Source organism: Aethalodelphis obliquidens, unplaced genomic scaffold (assembly GCF_003676395.1).
Source record: "Aethalodelphis obliquidens isolate GAN/ISIS:26980383/991018 unplaced genomic scaffold, ASM367639v1 scaffold9, whole genome shotgun sequence".
Classification (NCBI taxonomy): Eukaryota; Metazoa; Chordata; class Mammalia; order Artiodactyla; family Delphinidae; genus Aethalodelphis; species Aethalodelphis obliquidens.
Window position 1 is genome coordinate 33,907,529 of NW_020837953.1, and position 15,139 is coordinate 33,922,667.

Sequence of the window (15,139 nt, forward strand, 5' to 3'; positions counted from 1 at the left end):
ATTTTATTTGGTTAGTTATATAGTTAACTTGTTTACTGTATGTTCTCCCCTCCAACACACATATACATTAGACGGTAACCTCCATGAGAGTAGGATCCTCATCTGTCCTACTGCTATATCTCCAGCACCTACAACAGAGGGTGGCACTCAGTAGGTAACTTCTTCCCCACTCCCTGGGTTTCTATGTGGAGGAAGCTCCAATGGACCGACACTTCTGCCTCTTGCACCATTGGTCTGCATTTCTCGACCGAAATGGAGTTAATCTATCGAAAGAATTTAAACACTCAGGCTTTGATCTTTTTTTCTCCCTTCTCTGTCCCAGGATATGTACGGCAGTAATTCTGGATAAGTGTTCCATTCTGTAAACCCAAATATTTCCTTGGGAGACTGGCCCAAGGTCTAGCTGTGGGCTGGAGCGCACTGCGGGGAGAGCGTAAGCAAGTTCATGTGGCTGCGTGTTCTAATCTAGCTTTTATTAGTAATAAAGCATAACTTCTGATCTCCTGTGTTTGACTTCCTTATTTAGTTCTCACTGTTTTAAAACTCAGTTAGGGAAAGAGGGTGCCTTTTCCTGGGCCTCCTAAAATCCCAGCAATAGATGTTCAATAAATATTGATTGAATGGAATAAATGAAAGCCCATTTTAAAAAGTTGCACGGATGGTTCTGATGCGTAGCCAAGTTTGGGAACCACTGATTAAAAGACCCAGCTCTCAGGAGCCTGATGAGGGTGGGATACAGAACCACACAAGGGAGGAGACAAATGATCTCTACATTGGGGTGAGCTGGTTTCACAATGAAAAAAAACACAAGCATAAAATTAAGAACAGAGCTCCAATCCACGAACTTACTCAGAAAGTCTTTAGGTTTCCATTTTTCTTTGATGAATATGATTCCTATGATGGCGCTGGCTATAAAAAAAAAAAAGCACAGGGAGAAGAGCATTGAGGCTGCCATCAGTCAAATGGAGTCCCTTCGCCAGTGCCCTCTGGGTTGGCTCATTTGCGCTGGAGCTTGCCTAAGCTCTCACTCATGCTCCCAAGAGCTGTCTCTTGTTATTAGAAACAGAGGCTCCTCTCTGAGCCTCCCTGAGGATTTCCTACAAGGAACACCGGGGGCTGAATACTTGCTGTGTGACAGGCAACTTACACAAGTTATTTCTGGCGTGTTTGCTCTTTGAGGTGGGCACTGTTATGATTCCATGTGGAAAATGGGGACACTGAAGCTGAGAGAGGGAAAGGACCCGCTCAAGACCATGCAGCTGGCGAGGAAAGGCTGGGCTCAAACCTAGGACTGTTGGAGGCCAGGGCTCTTGCTCCTTCAGAAGGCAATGCCTACCTCTGACATTTACCCCCTGGTTCTTTTCTTTTCACTCCCTGACTCTTCCACGTTTGCTGATGTACTCAAACTTTCTTGTGACTGTCCTAAAGGATGGGGCTGGCATTCACCGTGAAAAGACCAGGGTTACTATCTCAGGTCTGCCTCCTCTGGCTGGGTAATCTGGGTAGGTCACTTCACCTGAGAGTCAGTCTCCTAGTCTCTGAAATCGTGTGCTGGATCCAGCCTTCACCAGCTTGCTGAGGGTTAATAGTCAGGAAACCATTGGTAGCTTGGAATCAGCTACAGTGTGGGTACTTACACCCTTTACATCAGAAACATTAAAAATCAGGTCTTCTTTTTCTTCCACTTTTCTGTCCCTTCCCTTCTTCCCTCCCTCCCTCCACCTCCTCTTTCTTTTCTTTTTCTTCTTCTCTCATTCTCTCGAGTTGGTTTATCAGCATATCACTGAAAATACCTACTCCTCAGAGTCATAGGGGTAATTAAATGAGATAATATAGGCAAATCACTTAGTACATGCTCAATAACTGAGTAATTATTATTATTATTATTAAAGTACCTGGAACAGTAACTAATAAGTAATAGGTACCCAATAAATGGTGATTATTATTTTAATATTTATTTTTAATATTATTTTTCACTTGGTGACTTAAGAAACTCTAAGAGCCCCTTAATTTCTAGGGGATGATATGTGAAGTCCCATCATTATAATTCAGCCCATTTTTAAGAATTTGGTTATTTGATCCTTATTAAAATTCAAAGACTAAGATTTAAAGTACTTAGTCGTTCAGTCACATATTCCTCATTGTCAATAAAGGTTCTGAGAGCCCTTTGGATAGATGAGCAATGGGCAGAGGACAAACCTAAATACCTGTTGGGGCTGGGCAACAACACAGATGTAGAAAGCGGGCCAGATGTAAGACAGTAGAGAGAAGCTGAGACTACGGCAGACAACCTGCCTCAACTAAAGGCACTCAAATGACATTTTGAAACGATACTGGGTGGGAAAGAACACAGCATGCCTGAGGACCTCAGTCATCTTGTAGGCTGCCTGCTTACCAACCCTGGTCGAGAAAAAGAGGGGCTTTCAATAAATAGGATCAGGGAAAGCAAATAGATTTCCGCTCCTCTGCCAACTCCTAGTGATTGGTAATGACTGCCTGAAGCTCTGAGAATTCTGAGGGCCCATCCAGGCTCACTGTGATTGATTAGTGATATCTGCCTTGGGTACTGCAGGGGCACATAAATGCCATGCATATGCCATCCCTGTATTGAAGAGGCCCTCTTAATTCCAGGAGGATTAAGACTCAGAATAGGATTTTCTCCTTTAAGAGCAGAGAAGAGCTTCTCGGCACTGTAATGCTTACCAGCAGGATGGAAGGAAACATTTCAAAGCAAGTTCACTGTCCCTGCTCCTGTGTACAAAAAACTATTGTTCACTAATCTACTAACATCTTTTACTTAAGAAGAAAAGAATTTTTTTCTAATTCTATTTTATTTGTGACTTCATGGATATTAAAACTCCTTTGTCTTCCAGTTGGTTCAAACGTTCTGAAACACTGGTTCAGTGATTACAGAAATCATGAAATCATGAAAAATCATGAAAAATGATACAGAAAAATGGCAGATGAGAAAGTTAGTGATGTTTTAAAAATGGTATCAGTTGATGTAAAAAGATCAGAGAATAAGCCGAATGTGCATTTCTTAGAGGTGCGAAATACCTGAACTCTGAAAGCTTAGTTTATCTTGACAGTGTTAGGATGAATGTGTCAAGGTTTATCTTCCTCCTGCAGTAGAAATAAAAAGCAATTCTGATAAACTTTCCGAATCTTAAACAGATTCTGGAGGCAGAACGCCAGTTTGCATCCCAGCCCTGCTTCTCGCTAGCTGTGTGATTTGGGGAAAGTAATTTCACCACTCTGCGCCTCGGTTTCCTCATCTGTAAAATGGGGATAATAACAGTATCTCCCTCAAAAGGCTGCCAGGAGGATTAGAAGAATCACTATCTGTAAAGTGCTTAGAGCAAGTCCTGCTGAGTATGAAGCGCTTTGTAAGTGTTAGGCATTACTAGCAAAGCAAAAGCTGGTTTGGTGAGTCTCTTTGATACTGGCGGTGACCTGCTCACAGAGGTAGGCAAGTCCCAAGGGAGGGGCGGGGTGGGAGCTGGGTCTTACCTATCACGGAGACGGCGCTGAGAGGCACAATCAGCGAGAGCGGGGCGAAGGCGTAGGAGGCAAACACGCCCAGCTCGCCCAGCAGCATCAGGAACAGGCCCAGCCACCATGTCTTGGTCTTGAAATAGGCCCGAGGGTCCTTGGAGCCCGCAAGGCGGATGTGACAGTACTTCTAGAAATCCGAGAAAGAATGCGATTTGTCCAGATCTCCAGGAAAAAGATGCTAAGATGCACGAATCTTAAATCCACTCCCCACTTTTAAAAATAGTTTGGGGAGACCTGTCAAGTGTTTTTGGAGTTCTGACTCAGAGAAGAGTAAAGCAGTAGTGATCTAAATCTTAGGTTGCTATTCTGAGACAGTAGTTCTCAAATTGGCTGGGAAGCCTTAAATTCCCTGGGAAGCTTTGAAAAAATACATGTGCCTGGGCCTCACCCTCAGCGGGGAGATGTGGGTGAGGCCCGGAAATGTGCATTTCTGATGCACATCACAGGCAACGAGCAGTCTGGGGTGGGAGCCATGATCTAAGGACCCCCACTTTAGCCTGGTCCTTGGGTTGACTTTTCCCTCTAATAGCAATGCCCAGGAGTCCCCGTGTTCAGTGTGCCCACTTGGATACACTCCTTTCTGTAGAGATGCTGGCTGCTCTGCTGGGCAGTCCTGTGGGTGCTAGTGGGCCCTGCTCTCCCTCGGGTGGATACTTGGCCCAAGCATGGACAATATTCCTGGTTCTGGACATGTGAACTTGGGACACAGACCCTGAGGCAGTGAGTAAGGAAAGCCAGAAAGGCATGTTGACTTAGAGGGTCAAGGCTGCCATGTGGGGAGGATCTTGATGAGGGCTGCTGGTCTGCAGAGAGAAGAGAGGGAACCACATAAGGAGCGAAGAGACCATGCAGCCTCGGAAACACACAGAAACACACACGTGTGTGTATGTGGAAGCAGAGTGTTCATGTGCCTGCTCCAGAGGGGCAGAGCGGCTTGCCGAAGCCGGAAGCTGTGCAGCGCTGGAGGAAAGCGTTGGCCAGTGTGCTGTGGGATTTGTCCTGCTGGCAGGTGTCAAGTCTTGGACTGGGTTTCCCAGAAGCAGTCCCTGAAACAAGGGTTGGGGAGCAGGGAGTTGATTTGGGAGGTGATTCCAGGAAGCATAAGTCAGGGAGTGGGAAAGTGAGACAGGGAAGGGAGGAGGACCAGTGAAGGGTGCTTTTACGGTGAGTTAGTGCTTTGGGCAACTGGGGCTCAGTCATTCTGAGAAACCCTGTGACCTCCCCTCAGAACCATCCTACCCAAGGACGGGGGCCTGGAGCATTTATCCACTGACTCCCATCCCCCACTGGTTGAAGGCTGCCCCGGGGCATTAACAACCGCCACCAGCACCCAACACACACAGCTGGCTTCCCAGCTGCACCTGCAGCCAGTGGGGCCAGTTCCCATGGTGTCGTCAACTGGCTCTAAACCACAGCTGCCTGTGAGCTCAACTAGGCCGAGGAGTTATGGGGCAGGGCGTACACAGCAGCTGCTCCAAGGCACCCCCCAGAGACTTTTAAGTAATGGAGAGCACTGTCTTCATAGTTGAGGGGTGATGGGGGATGAAGCAGGGGCAAAGAATCAAGAGAGATTCTGGAACAACCTAAAAGGTATTGTCCCAGCCCTGGGATGGAATAGGCAATGTCCCCCAGAGAGGAGGCAGCCGGGCCTGCACCAGATACCCATCGGCTGTATCTCTGCCCCAGGCAGTGCTGGTGACTGAAACGTACCTGGAGGTTAAGTGCAATGCTGACCACAAGGTGTCCGAAAATCGCCAAGAGGGCACCGATCAAGTTTTCCTGTAAGGAAAGTTCACAGGAGCAGACATGAGCTGGGCCTAAGCCAAAGGGCCCCAGGACACATTTGAATCCAACTGTTTGTGGTCCCAAAACAAAACCAACAACATCCCTCACAAAGCCACACCCCCCAGACACTCTACTGGAATTTTTCTACCCGAGTTTACTCTGGCTGCCTTGCTGGTTTACAGAACACGGCCTGCAATGGGACACTACCAGAAAGCACCATCCTTTGTCCTCCAGTCACAAGGACTTGATAAGGCCTAAATCTGCTCTTCCAGTTCCCTTAATGTATTGACTTGGTATGGTCTTGCGCAGAAAAGCAATGTTCAGAGATCAGAATTTACAAGAAAAACACGGGCAGGGATACTATTTGCCATCTAATCAATGGAGTCTTCCTATTCCCAGAGGGGTCTCAATGAGGCTCCTTTAAGTGGCAAAGTTGCTTAGGGCACTTCTAATGATTTAATTTATAAAAATTTAATTTACGTCACCTTAAGAATGAGGTTCAGATTCCTTAGCACGGCATTTTTTTTAAAACTTTATACAATGATTACCAAACACATATTCACTGTAGAATAATTAGGAAATATAAATGAAAAGAACAAAAACGCAAAAAAGATAAAAAGCCACCTGTCACTCTAAAACCCCCAGAGATAGTTACTGCAAACATTTTGATTTTTGTAAAAATTTTTTTCTGTCCATGAATTTTGATGTCAATAGCAGTGTTAATTTATTTTTATAAAAATAATATTATAATTTGTTTTATAACCTGTTCCTTTACCTAAGATATTATAAATACATTCTCTTGATAGGCATATCTAATTCACCATTTTTAATAAATGTCAAAATAACTTACCATTTGGATGTGCATTTCTATCATTGCTTCTGTATTATTAGATACTTAGGCTATTTCCTTTTTTAAAAACAATGCTGTGATCGAACATCCTGGTTCATGCATTTTTGTGCATTTATGAAGATTAATCCCTTGGGATAAATTCTTAGAAGTGGGACTGCTGGGTCAAAGCGTACATGGCCCAGCATTTAAACCACACTGTGTTATGTGCTCAACACACCCTCCAGCATTATCCTGCTAAACACCAAAGGAATGCATCATTTTAACCAAATAGGAATCCTCTCTTCCCAGCATGGGCTTTCCCAACTCCTCCTTTGCTCAAGAGTCTCCTCCTGGGCTTCCCTGGTGGCGCAGTGGTTGAGAGTCTGCCTGCCGATGCAGGGGACACGGGTTCGTGCCCCGGTCCGGGAAGATCCCACATGCCACGGAGCGGCTGGGCCCGTGAGCCATGGCTGCTGAGCCTGCACGTCCAGAGCCTGTGCTCCGCAACGGGAGAGGCCCCAACAGTGAGAGGCCCGCGTACTGCAAAAAAAAAAAAAAAGAGTCTCCTACCACTGATGCCCTCCCTTGTGAAATCTGCATGTTCTTCAAGGCCTGGGCCAGGCCCAAGTGAACCAGCAGTGAACATCAAGACAAACTCAGTCCAGTAAAAATTAATTTTTTAAAAAAAAAAAAAAGACAAACTCAGTCCTTCAATCCCTCTGGAAGGACAGATAATCAGCAAGCAGTAAGGGGGATAAAGTCAACCCTCTATCCCGCCTCCTGCCCCCCTCTTCCCTTCCCTCTCCCAGAGTGCTGAGGGCCCATAGAGCTGAGGGGGCCTTCCCAGAGAAGGGGCAGTCACTGTGGGATAGGGCGGGAGGAGGGCAGAGGAGGCCTGCTGACGGAAACCACCGTGGCTGTCCCCGACTTCTCCCCTTCAAGGTACAGTGCTGCAGCATAAAGGGAAGATGCTGAGCTGGGTGCCTGCAGACCCGGGTTCTGGTCCCAGCTCTGCCACCACGTCGCTACATGGCCTCAGACAAGTCCCTTTCCCCTCACCAGGCTTGTGTGTCCTCTCTGGATGACCTAAGTGCTGGCCCAGACGACTGCTAAGGGCCCCTCCGGCCCTGACCCAAGCTTCTGGTCACAGCCAGACTGCTCAGAGAAACCAAGTGATGATCATGCCAGACAAGAAACCGACCAATTCATTTCACATAAAATAGCTCATTAACTGGAGGTTATTGGGGGCATCTCCTGGGACCCAAAGGAGCTGGCTTCCACTGCTTCCCAATACGGCTCTCAGCCTGAGCTGCACTGGCTCGGTCCTTCTCCATCTCCACTGTTTCATGCTTTTTGGTTTCTTTTCAGTTAAACAGAAGCCATGTCCTTCCTGCAGGATCACAGAATCTCAGAGCTAAAAGGGTCACTGGAGGCCAATCAGGCCAGGGTTCCTAGATATGTCAATGGGGTTCCAAGGCAAAAGGCATCATGTGGTTAGATAAGTTTGCGAAACGCTGTATCCTCCATCCAGTGCACTGGTCCAGTAGAGGCTCTCAGAGGCAGTTTCTCCTTATCCAGCTCAGGTTTCCCAAACCCATTTGGCTCTAGAGCTCTTAGCTTAGAGTCCATCCACTGGCATCTGTAGTACCTCTGCGATTCTCACCAGCCTGACATTTTAATCACTTTCCTTTCCTTCTGCACCCCGATTGTGCTGTGGAGGACTCCCTGCCTCCCCCCGGCCTCCTCATTGGATACTCCTGTTGGGACTGTCATTCAAAGGGCTCCAGTCTCCTCTCCTAGACAAGGATGGGCCTGTGACCCACGCTTGATCCAAGCCAGGCAGGTCAGAAGCTCTCTTTCTGGGGTCCAAATCCTGGACTGAGAAACACAAAGGCAGAAAAAGGCTGGTTCACTCCTGCCCGAGGTGAGGTTTAGCCAAGTCAGACCCCTGGAGCCTTCCTGGTTCCTGACCTTCTGAAGCTGGCTTCTCCAGCTCTTCCTTCTTTTCCGGAAGCAGCCCCACAATCTTTTTTGCTTACGAGCTAGTTTCTGTTACTTGCAACCAAAGAGCCTAATAGAGTCAAGGCTTCACAGAACAGAGTTTGGGAATATGTTTATTATTATTAGTCCAACTCCTAGTAAGTATGTGTCCCCCCCTCACTTTTATAGACAAAAATGGGGTAGCTTTCATGGACAAAAAAGGCTATGTGCATTTACTTTGCTTTTTAAAAAAAATTATATGTGTTATTAAAATAACAGATTCCCTGATCTGGTTTTTTGGAAACAAAACCTTAACAAGGAACTAAGTTATTCTTATAAGTCTAACAAACTGCACTTATGAATATAAGGAAACTGAAATTCTCTTAAATACTTCAGCTGTTCACATACAATAAAATTCTCTGACAACTTTCATTTTAAAAGACTTCTGCTTCCAGTAAGATGGAGTAGACATTCTTTTTCCTATGCTTCCTGCTGCACACAACTAAAAACCCTGGACATTATATATAAAACAAACATAAGAAGACTGAAAGGTGGACAGAAGAAGGCGGACAGGCTAAGGAGCTTGAGATCTGAGGAACCGCATGGTAGGGAGTTCCTTGAGTTTTCTTTTTGCCTCATGTATCCAGACTTGGAGCTGAAGAAACTGGCAACTTGGAAATAGCAACAGGTGTGACCCAAAAAAGCCCCAAGAAAAGCCTGCACTCTGGTCGGAGAACAAGGAAAGGAGCAGCCAGGCCAGGCAGAAGGCTTTTAGACAATAACTGATGTGCTCCAAACACTGCCGGAAAAAAAAAAAAAAAGGGCTCCACCCTGCCCCTGCCAGCATAAGCCAAGTAGGGAGCTTAGATTTCCACCCTTTGGAGGCTGTAACAAAGCAACCCAACTCCCCTGCTGGGACTATCAGAGAAAGCCAAGTGGGCAGCTGAGGCCACTGATGAGGCGGTACCCCCCTCCCCCCAGCGTCAGTAGAGACCACAGGGAGACTAGACCTCTGCCCCACCTGGCAGTCACAAAGCACCCCTTCTCCTCCCCACTGTGGTGGTATCAGAGGAGGCCTGGTGGAGAGGCAAGATTCTTCCCACTAGACTTTCACAATTATATTGTCCTGAACTTGGGGTTATCATTTGTAGTAAACTGCAGTGACAGCTGCCAACAATTCCTCCCATCCCTGTATGCATGTGCTATGACTCCCCGCAAGAGGTGGGGTCTTTTCCCCATCACTTGAACCTGGGTTGGCCTGTGACTTGCTTTGGTCAACAGAATGAGAGAGAAGTGAAGTTCTGGGATTTCCGAGCTCAGGCCTTACAGGTTCTGCTTTTGTTCGGAGGGGAACCCAGCCACATGTAAAAAAGCCCAGCCTGTCCCCCAAAAGAGAGAGAGGTCATGTGGAGGGCCAAACAGATATATGAGTGGGCCCAGTCAACACCAAGAGAAGAGAGAGGCACAGCCACCTCAGCCCACTCCAGCTGATTTAACCCATCCCAGCTGAGGTTCCAGACATGAGTGAGGACCTCTTGGATTCTCCAGCTCCAGCCCCAGCCAAGCAAAGATGCAAAGGCCACCACTGCTGAGCTCTGCTCGAATTCTTTCTTTTTAAAAAAATTTTACTGTGGCATAAACACTTAACATAAGATATACCCTCTTAATAAATTTTTAGTGTGCAATACAGTATTCTTAACTGCTGGACAATGTTGTACAGCAGATCTTAGAACTTATTCATCGGACATAACTGTGACTTTACGCCCAATGATTAGCAACTCCTTACTGCCACCCTCCCTGCCAGCCCCTGGCAACTGCCATCCTACTCTCTGATTCTATGAGTTTGACTATTTAAGATACCCCATGTAAGTGGAACCATGCAGTATCCGTCCTTCCGTGACTGGATTACTGCCTTAGTCAATTTGGGATGCTACAGGGATGCTAACAAATACGATAGACTGGTGGCTCAACAGACTTTCATTTTTCGCAGTTCTGGAGGCTGAGAAGTCTAAGATTAAGGCGCTGGCTGATTCTTTTCCTGGTGAGAGACTCTTCCTGGTCTGCAGATGGACACCTTGGTGCTGTGTCCTTACATGGTACAGAAAGAGAGCTCTGTCTCTCTCTTATAATGGCACTAATCCCATGTATGAGGTCCACCGTCACAACCTAATTACCTCTCAAAGTCTGCATCTCCAAATACCATCACATTGGGGATTATGACTTCAATACATGAATTTGGGGTTGGGGGGGAGGCGAGGCACATTCAGTCTAGCACTTATTTCACTTAGCGTAATGTCCTCAAGGTTCACCCATGTGGTGGCATGTTCCAGGATTTCCTTCTTTTTTAAGGCTGGGTAATACTCCATTGTAGGCTGGGTAATACTCCGTTGTAGTATATACCACATTTTCTTTCTTCATTTATCAATGGACATCTAGGTTGTTCCCACACCTTGACCACTGTCGATCGTGCTGCAATTAACAACAGAGTACCACTATCTCTTCGAGATCTTGATTTCAATTCTTTTAGATCCTGTCCAGACTCCTGACTCATAGAATTGTGAGCAGTAAAATGGTTGTTGTTTTTAGCTACTTAGGTTTTCAGGTGGTTTGTTACCCAGCAATAGCTAACTGACGTGCTTTCTCAGTGGACCAACGTTGTTTAATGATCCAGCAATTTTTGGCTGGGACTCAAGATGTGACTCTATTCCAGACATTTACTAGTGGGCGGCTTTGATCGTCCATCTGATCTGAGTACGGATCACTCTGCTGCTTGGTCATCTCCCCCCTTTTTTGCTCAGTTAAGGTATTTTAATGTCTTCCCATCTTAATGCCTGGTTCTAAATGCTCTTTAAGGCCATTCTATGAACTCAGAATATCTTTCTTTAATGTGTCACTACCTTTTTCATTGAGACAAATTCAAAAATCAAAAAAGTCAGCATTTTGACGTTTTTAAAGTGTACCATTCAGTGTTTTTTTTTAGTATCTTCACAATGTTATAAGTGATGCCATTGAAAATGGTGGAATAGAGAAGAACTCCAGGGATCCATCCCTCCAGTAAAACAATGAATGAACTGGCAAACACTGTCTGAATCAACTTTTCTAGAACTCTGGAGTCTAATTAAAAACTTATAATAAGAAGGGGAAGCCTTGGTGAAGAAAGAAGCAGTTGCCTTATGGTCAGAAAGCAATGTGGCATTTTAAATTGCTTGCCAACCATCCCTTACACTCCAGACCTATGGCAGTCATGAGGGCAGAGGGAGCAATAAGGACCTTATTTTTAAAAAATAATTGTGGTTGTGGGGCTTCCCTGGTGGCGCAGTGGTTGAGAGTCCGCCTGCTGATGCAGGGGACACGGGTTCGTACCCCGGTCCGGGAGGATCCCACATGCCGTGGAGCGGCTTGGCCCGTGAGCCATGGCCGCTGAGCCTGCGTGTCCGGAGCCTGTGCTCCGCAACGGGAGAGGCCACAACAGTGAGAGGCCCACGTACCAAAAAAAAAAAAAAAAAGAATAGGTACCTGTATATGTATAACTGATTCACTTTGCTGTACACTTGAAACTAACAAAACATTGTTAATCAACTATACTCCAATATAAAATTAAAAAAAAAATTGAGGTTGTGGATTCCAACCTGTCTGGCAGCTCCCTGAAGGAACAGCACAAGGGCTTGCCTTTATTTTGCCTGACTTGGAGCAGTACCAGGGCTGGGGGGCGGGGGCAGCTTCCGGGATGCTTTTGCTGAAAGAATTTAAAGTCACAAGTGTTGGCTGCAGCATCCTGAGGCGAGGGACAGCACCGGGATGCACAGTACACAGTACAGTACAGAAGGAAAAGCCTGAGCAGGAAGAGCTGGGAAAGAAGATACGGGGGTGCGGGGTGGAGAGAGAGAGGGCTTTTAAAAGCTCCGGTGTATCCTGGGGAATCAAGACTATTCATATACCCAGGGCTGGATGCGTGCTCCAAAAACACTTGAGAAGATGCTAAGCCTTCACCTCAGGTGGCCTTCAGGCTGGGCAGAGCAGCAAGTAAAAGTGAAGGCAGAGCTGTAAATAGACTGGTAAACGATGGAGTAGTGCCCCAGCACAGAGCCAGTCTGCAAAGACTGGGAGAGGTTTTTTCTTTTTTCTTTTTTCCTCTTTTTGGCTCTAGGTATTTAACAAAACTATCAAAACAAAACTGACCACCGAGCTAACAGACACAGACTTGGATAGGCCACACACAACAGAAAACACAGACTTTACAAAAAGAGTTGAGAAAAATCACTAAACAAGCAAACAATAAGAAACCACAACAAGCAGCAACAACAAACAGGAGGCCGGGTGTGGATCTGATTTCCGGAGCTGCCACATAACCTTGAAAACGTCCAGATTTCATCAAGTTGTGCCGTACCGATATCTAAACGCAGAACACTTCTGTCATTCCTCAAAGGAGCCCCAAACCCACTAGCATTCATTCCCTGCTTCCCCTCCCCTCACTTCCTGGCAACCACTAGTCTACTCGCCGTCTCTATGTACTTGCCTATTCTGGACATTTCATATAAATGGAACTCTACAATATATGGTCTTTTGTGACTGGCTTCTTTCACTTAGCATAATGTTCTTAAGGTTCATATGAACCTCAAGAACTGGTTCATAGGAGCCTTAAGAACTGGTTCACATGAACCAGTACTTCATTCTTTATTACGGCCAAATAATATTCCATTATATGGATATACCATTTTTTGTTTATCTGTTCATCAGTTACATGTAAATTATTTCCACTTTTTCTCTATCATGAATGTTGCTATGAACATTTGTGTACATCTTTTTGCATGAACATATGTTTTCAGTTCTCCTGGGTATATTCCACTAGGAGTGGGATTTCTCAGTCATATAGTAACTCTGTGTTTAACTTTTTGAGGAACTGCCGAACTGTTTTCTATGGCGGCTACAGCAAATTACATTCCCACCAATCAAGGGTTCTCATTTCTCCACATTATTGCCAACACTTGTTATTTTCCTTAAAAAAAAAAAAATTACGATAGCCATTCTAAAGAGTGTGAAGTGGTATCTAATTGTGGTTTTGATTTGCATTTCCCTAATGACTAATGATGTTGAGCATCTTTTTAGGTATATATTGGCCATTTGTTTATCTTCTTTGGAGAACTGTTTATTCAAATCCTTGGCCTATTTAAAAAAATTCACATATAATAGAGTTGACTATTAATCATCTTAAAGTATACAATTCAGTGGCATTTAGTACATTTTCAATGTTGTGCAACGCTTTGCTTATTTTTGTTTTTTTTTTGCGGTACACGGGCCTCTCACCGCTGTGGCCTCTCCCGTTGTGGAGCACAGGTTCTGGATGCGCAGGCTCAGCGGCCATGGCTCACGGGCCCAGCCGCTCCGCGGCATGTGGGATCTTTCCGGACCAGGGCACGAACCCATGTCCCCTGCATCAGCAGGCGGACTCTCAACCACTGCGCCACCAGGGAAGCCCACTTTGCTTATTTTTAAATTGAGTTGTCTTTTTATTATTGAGTTGTAAGATTTCTTTATATGTCTGGATACTAAACCCTTGTCAGATATACGATTTGCAAATATTTTCTCCTATTTTGAGGGTTATAGTTTACTTTCTTGACAGTGTGCTTTGATGAACAAAAGTTTTAAATTTTGATTAAGTTTAATTTATCTATTTTTTTCTTTTGTTTCTTGTATGGTTTTTGGTGTCATCATTTTAAAAAATTGTTGTCTAATCCAAGGTTACAAAAATTTGTACCTATGTTTCTTTCCAAGAGTTTTATAGTTTTAGCTCTTAGATTTAGGTCTTTGAATTAATTTTTTAATTTTGAATTAATTTTTTTTACATGGTATGAGGAAGGAGTCCAACTTCATCCTTTTACATGTAGATATCCAGTTGTCCCAGCATCATTTGTTGAAAAGACTGTATATTCTTTCCCTATTGAGTGGTCTTAGCACCCTTGTCAATAATCAATTGACCACAGATGTGTGGGTTTATTTCTGGTCCCTGTATTGTAGTCCACTGATTTGTACGTCTGTCCTTATGCCAGTACCACATTGTTTTGATTACTGTAGTTTTGTAATAATTTTTGAAATCAAGAAGCATGAGTCCTCCAACTTTGTTCTTCTTTTCCCAAGATTGTTTTGGCTAGTTGGAGTCCCTGGCATTTCCACAGAATTTTAGGATCAGTTTGTCTCTAATTTCCCTTGTGATTTCTTCATTGACCATGGGTTAATTTTCACATATTTGTGAATTTCCCTCTTTGCTGCTGTGAATTTCCTTCTGTTATTAATTTCTCATTTCATCCCGCCACAAGAGAGGCCACAAGAGAAGCTGGGGCTACTCTTCATTGCAGTGCATGGGGTTCTCATTGCAGTGGCTTCTCTTGTTGCGGAGCATGGGCTCTAGGCGTGCAGGCTTCAGTAGTTGCAGCACGCGGGCTCAGTAGTTGCAGCACGCGGGCTCAGTAGTTGCGGCACACGGGTCCTAGAGGGCATGTGCTTCAGTAGTGGCAGCATATGGGCTCAGTAGTTGAGGTGCGTGGGCTCAGTAGTGTGGCTTGCGGGCTCCAGAGCACAGGCTCAATAGTTGTGATGCATGGGCTTAGTTGCTCTGCTGCATGTGGGATCTTCCTGGACCAGGGGTCGAACCCGCGTCACCTGCGTTGGTAGGCAGATTCTTAACCACTGCGGCACCAGGGAAGTCCCAGCCTGAGTTCTTTTACATGGCTGGCCAGCTCTTCTATTAGAGAGAGCTCAGCCTTTGGAAACTGACAGACTGGGTTTGTTGTAAATATTAGAAATAAACATGACAGCAATAATGACAAACAACAGTACTTATTGAGCACTTACTACATGCCAAGTACTATTCCAATTACTTCATATATATTAACTCATTTAATCCTCATAACAACCCTATAAGGTAGGTAGTATTATTATCTAATTTTACAGTGAGGAAGCTGAGGCACAGAGGATATGAGGTAGCTGGTAAGT

The 15,139-nt window shown here is 45.2% G+C and overlaps 1 protein-coding gene across 16 annotated transcripts in view; it reads right to left on the reverse strand.

Moving 5' to 3' along the window:
• The window catches only part of NIPAL3 (NIPA like domain containing 3), a 73,824-nt gene that overhangs the window by 23,872 nt on the left and 34,813 nt on the right, over positions 1–15,139 (reverse strand). For all 16 annotated transcript variants that reach the window (XM_027109703.1, XM_027109700.1, XM_027109695.1 and 13 more), the window contains 3 exons: positions 5,266–5,334; positions 3,511–3,682; positions 850–909 (listed from right to left, as the gene is read on the reverse strand). In XM_027109703.1, the coding sequence (XP_026965504.1) occupies positions 850–909; positions 3,511–3,682; positions 5,266–5,334 (301 nt within the window). The remainder of the gene's footprint in view (positions 1–849; positions 910–3,510; positions 3,683–5,265; positions 5,335–15,139) is intronic.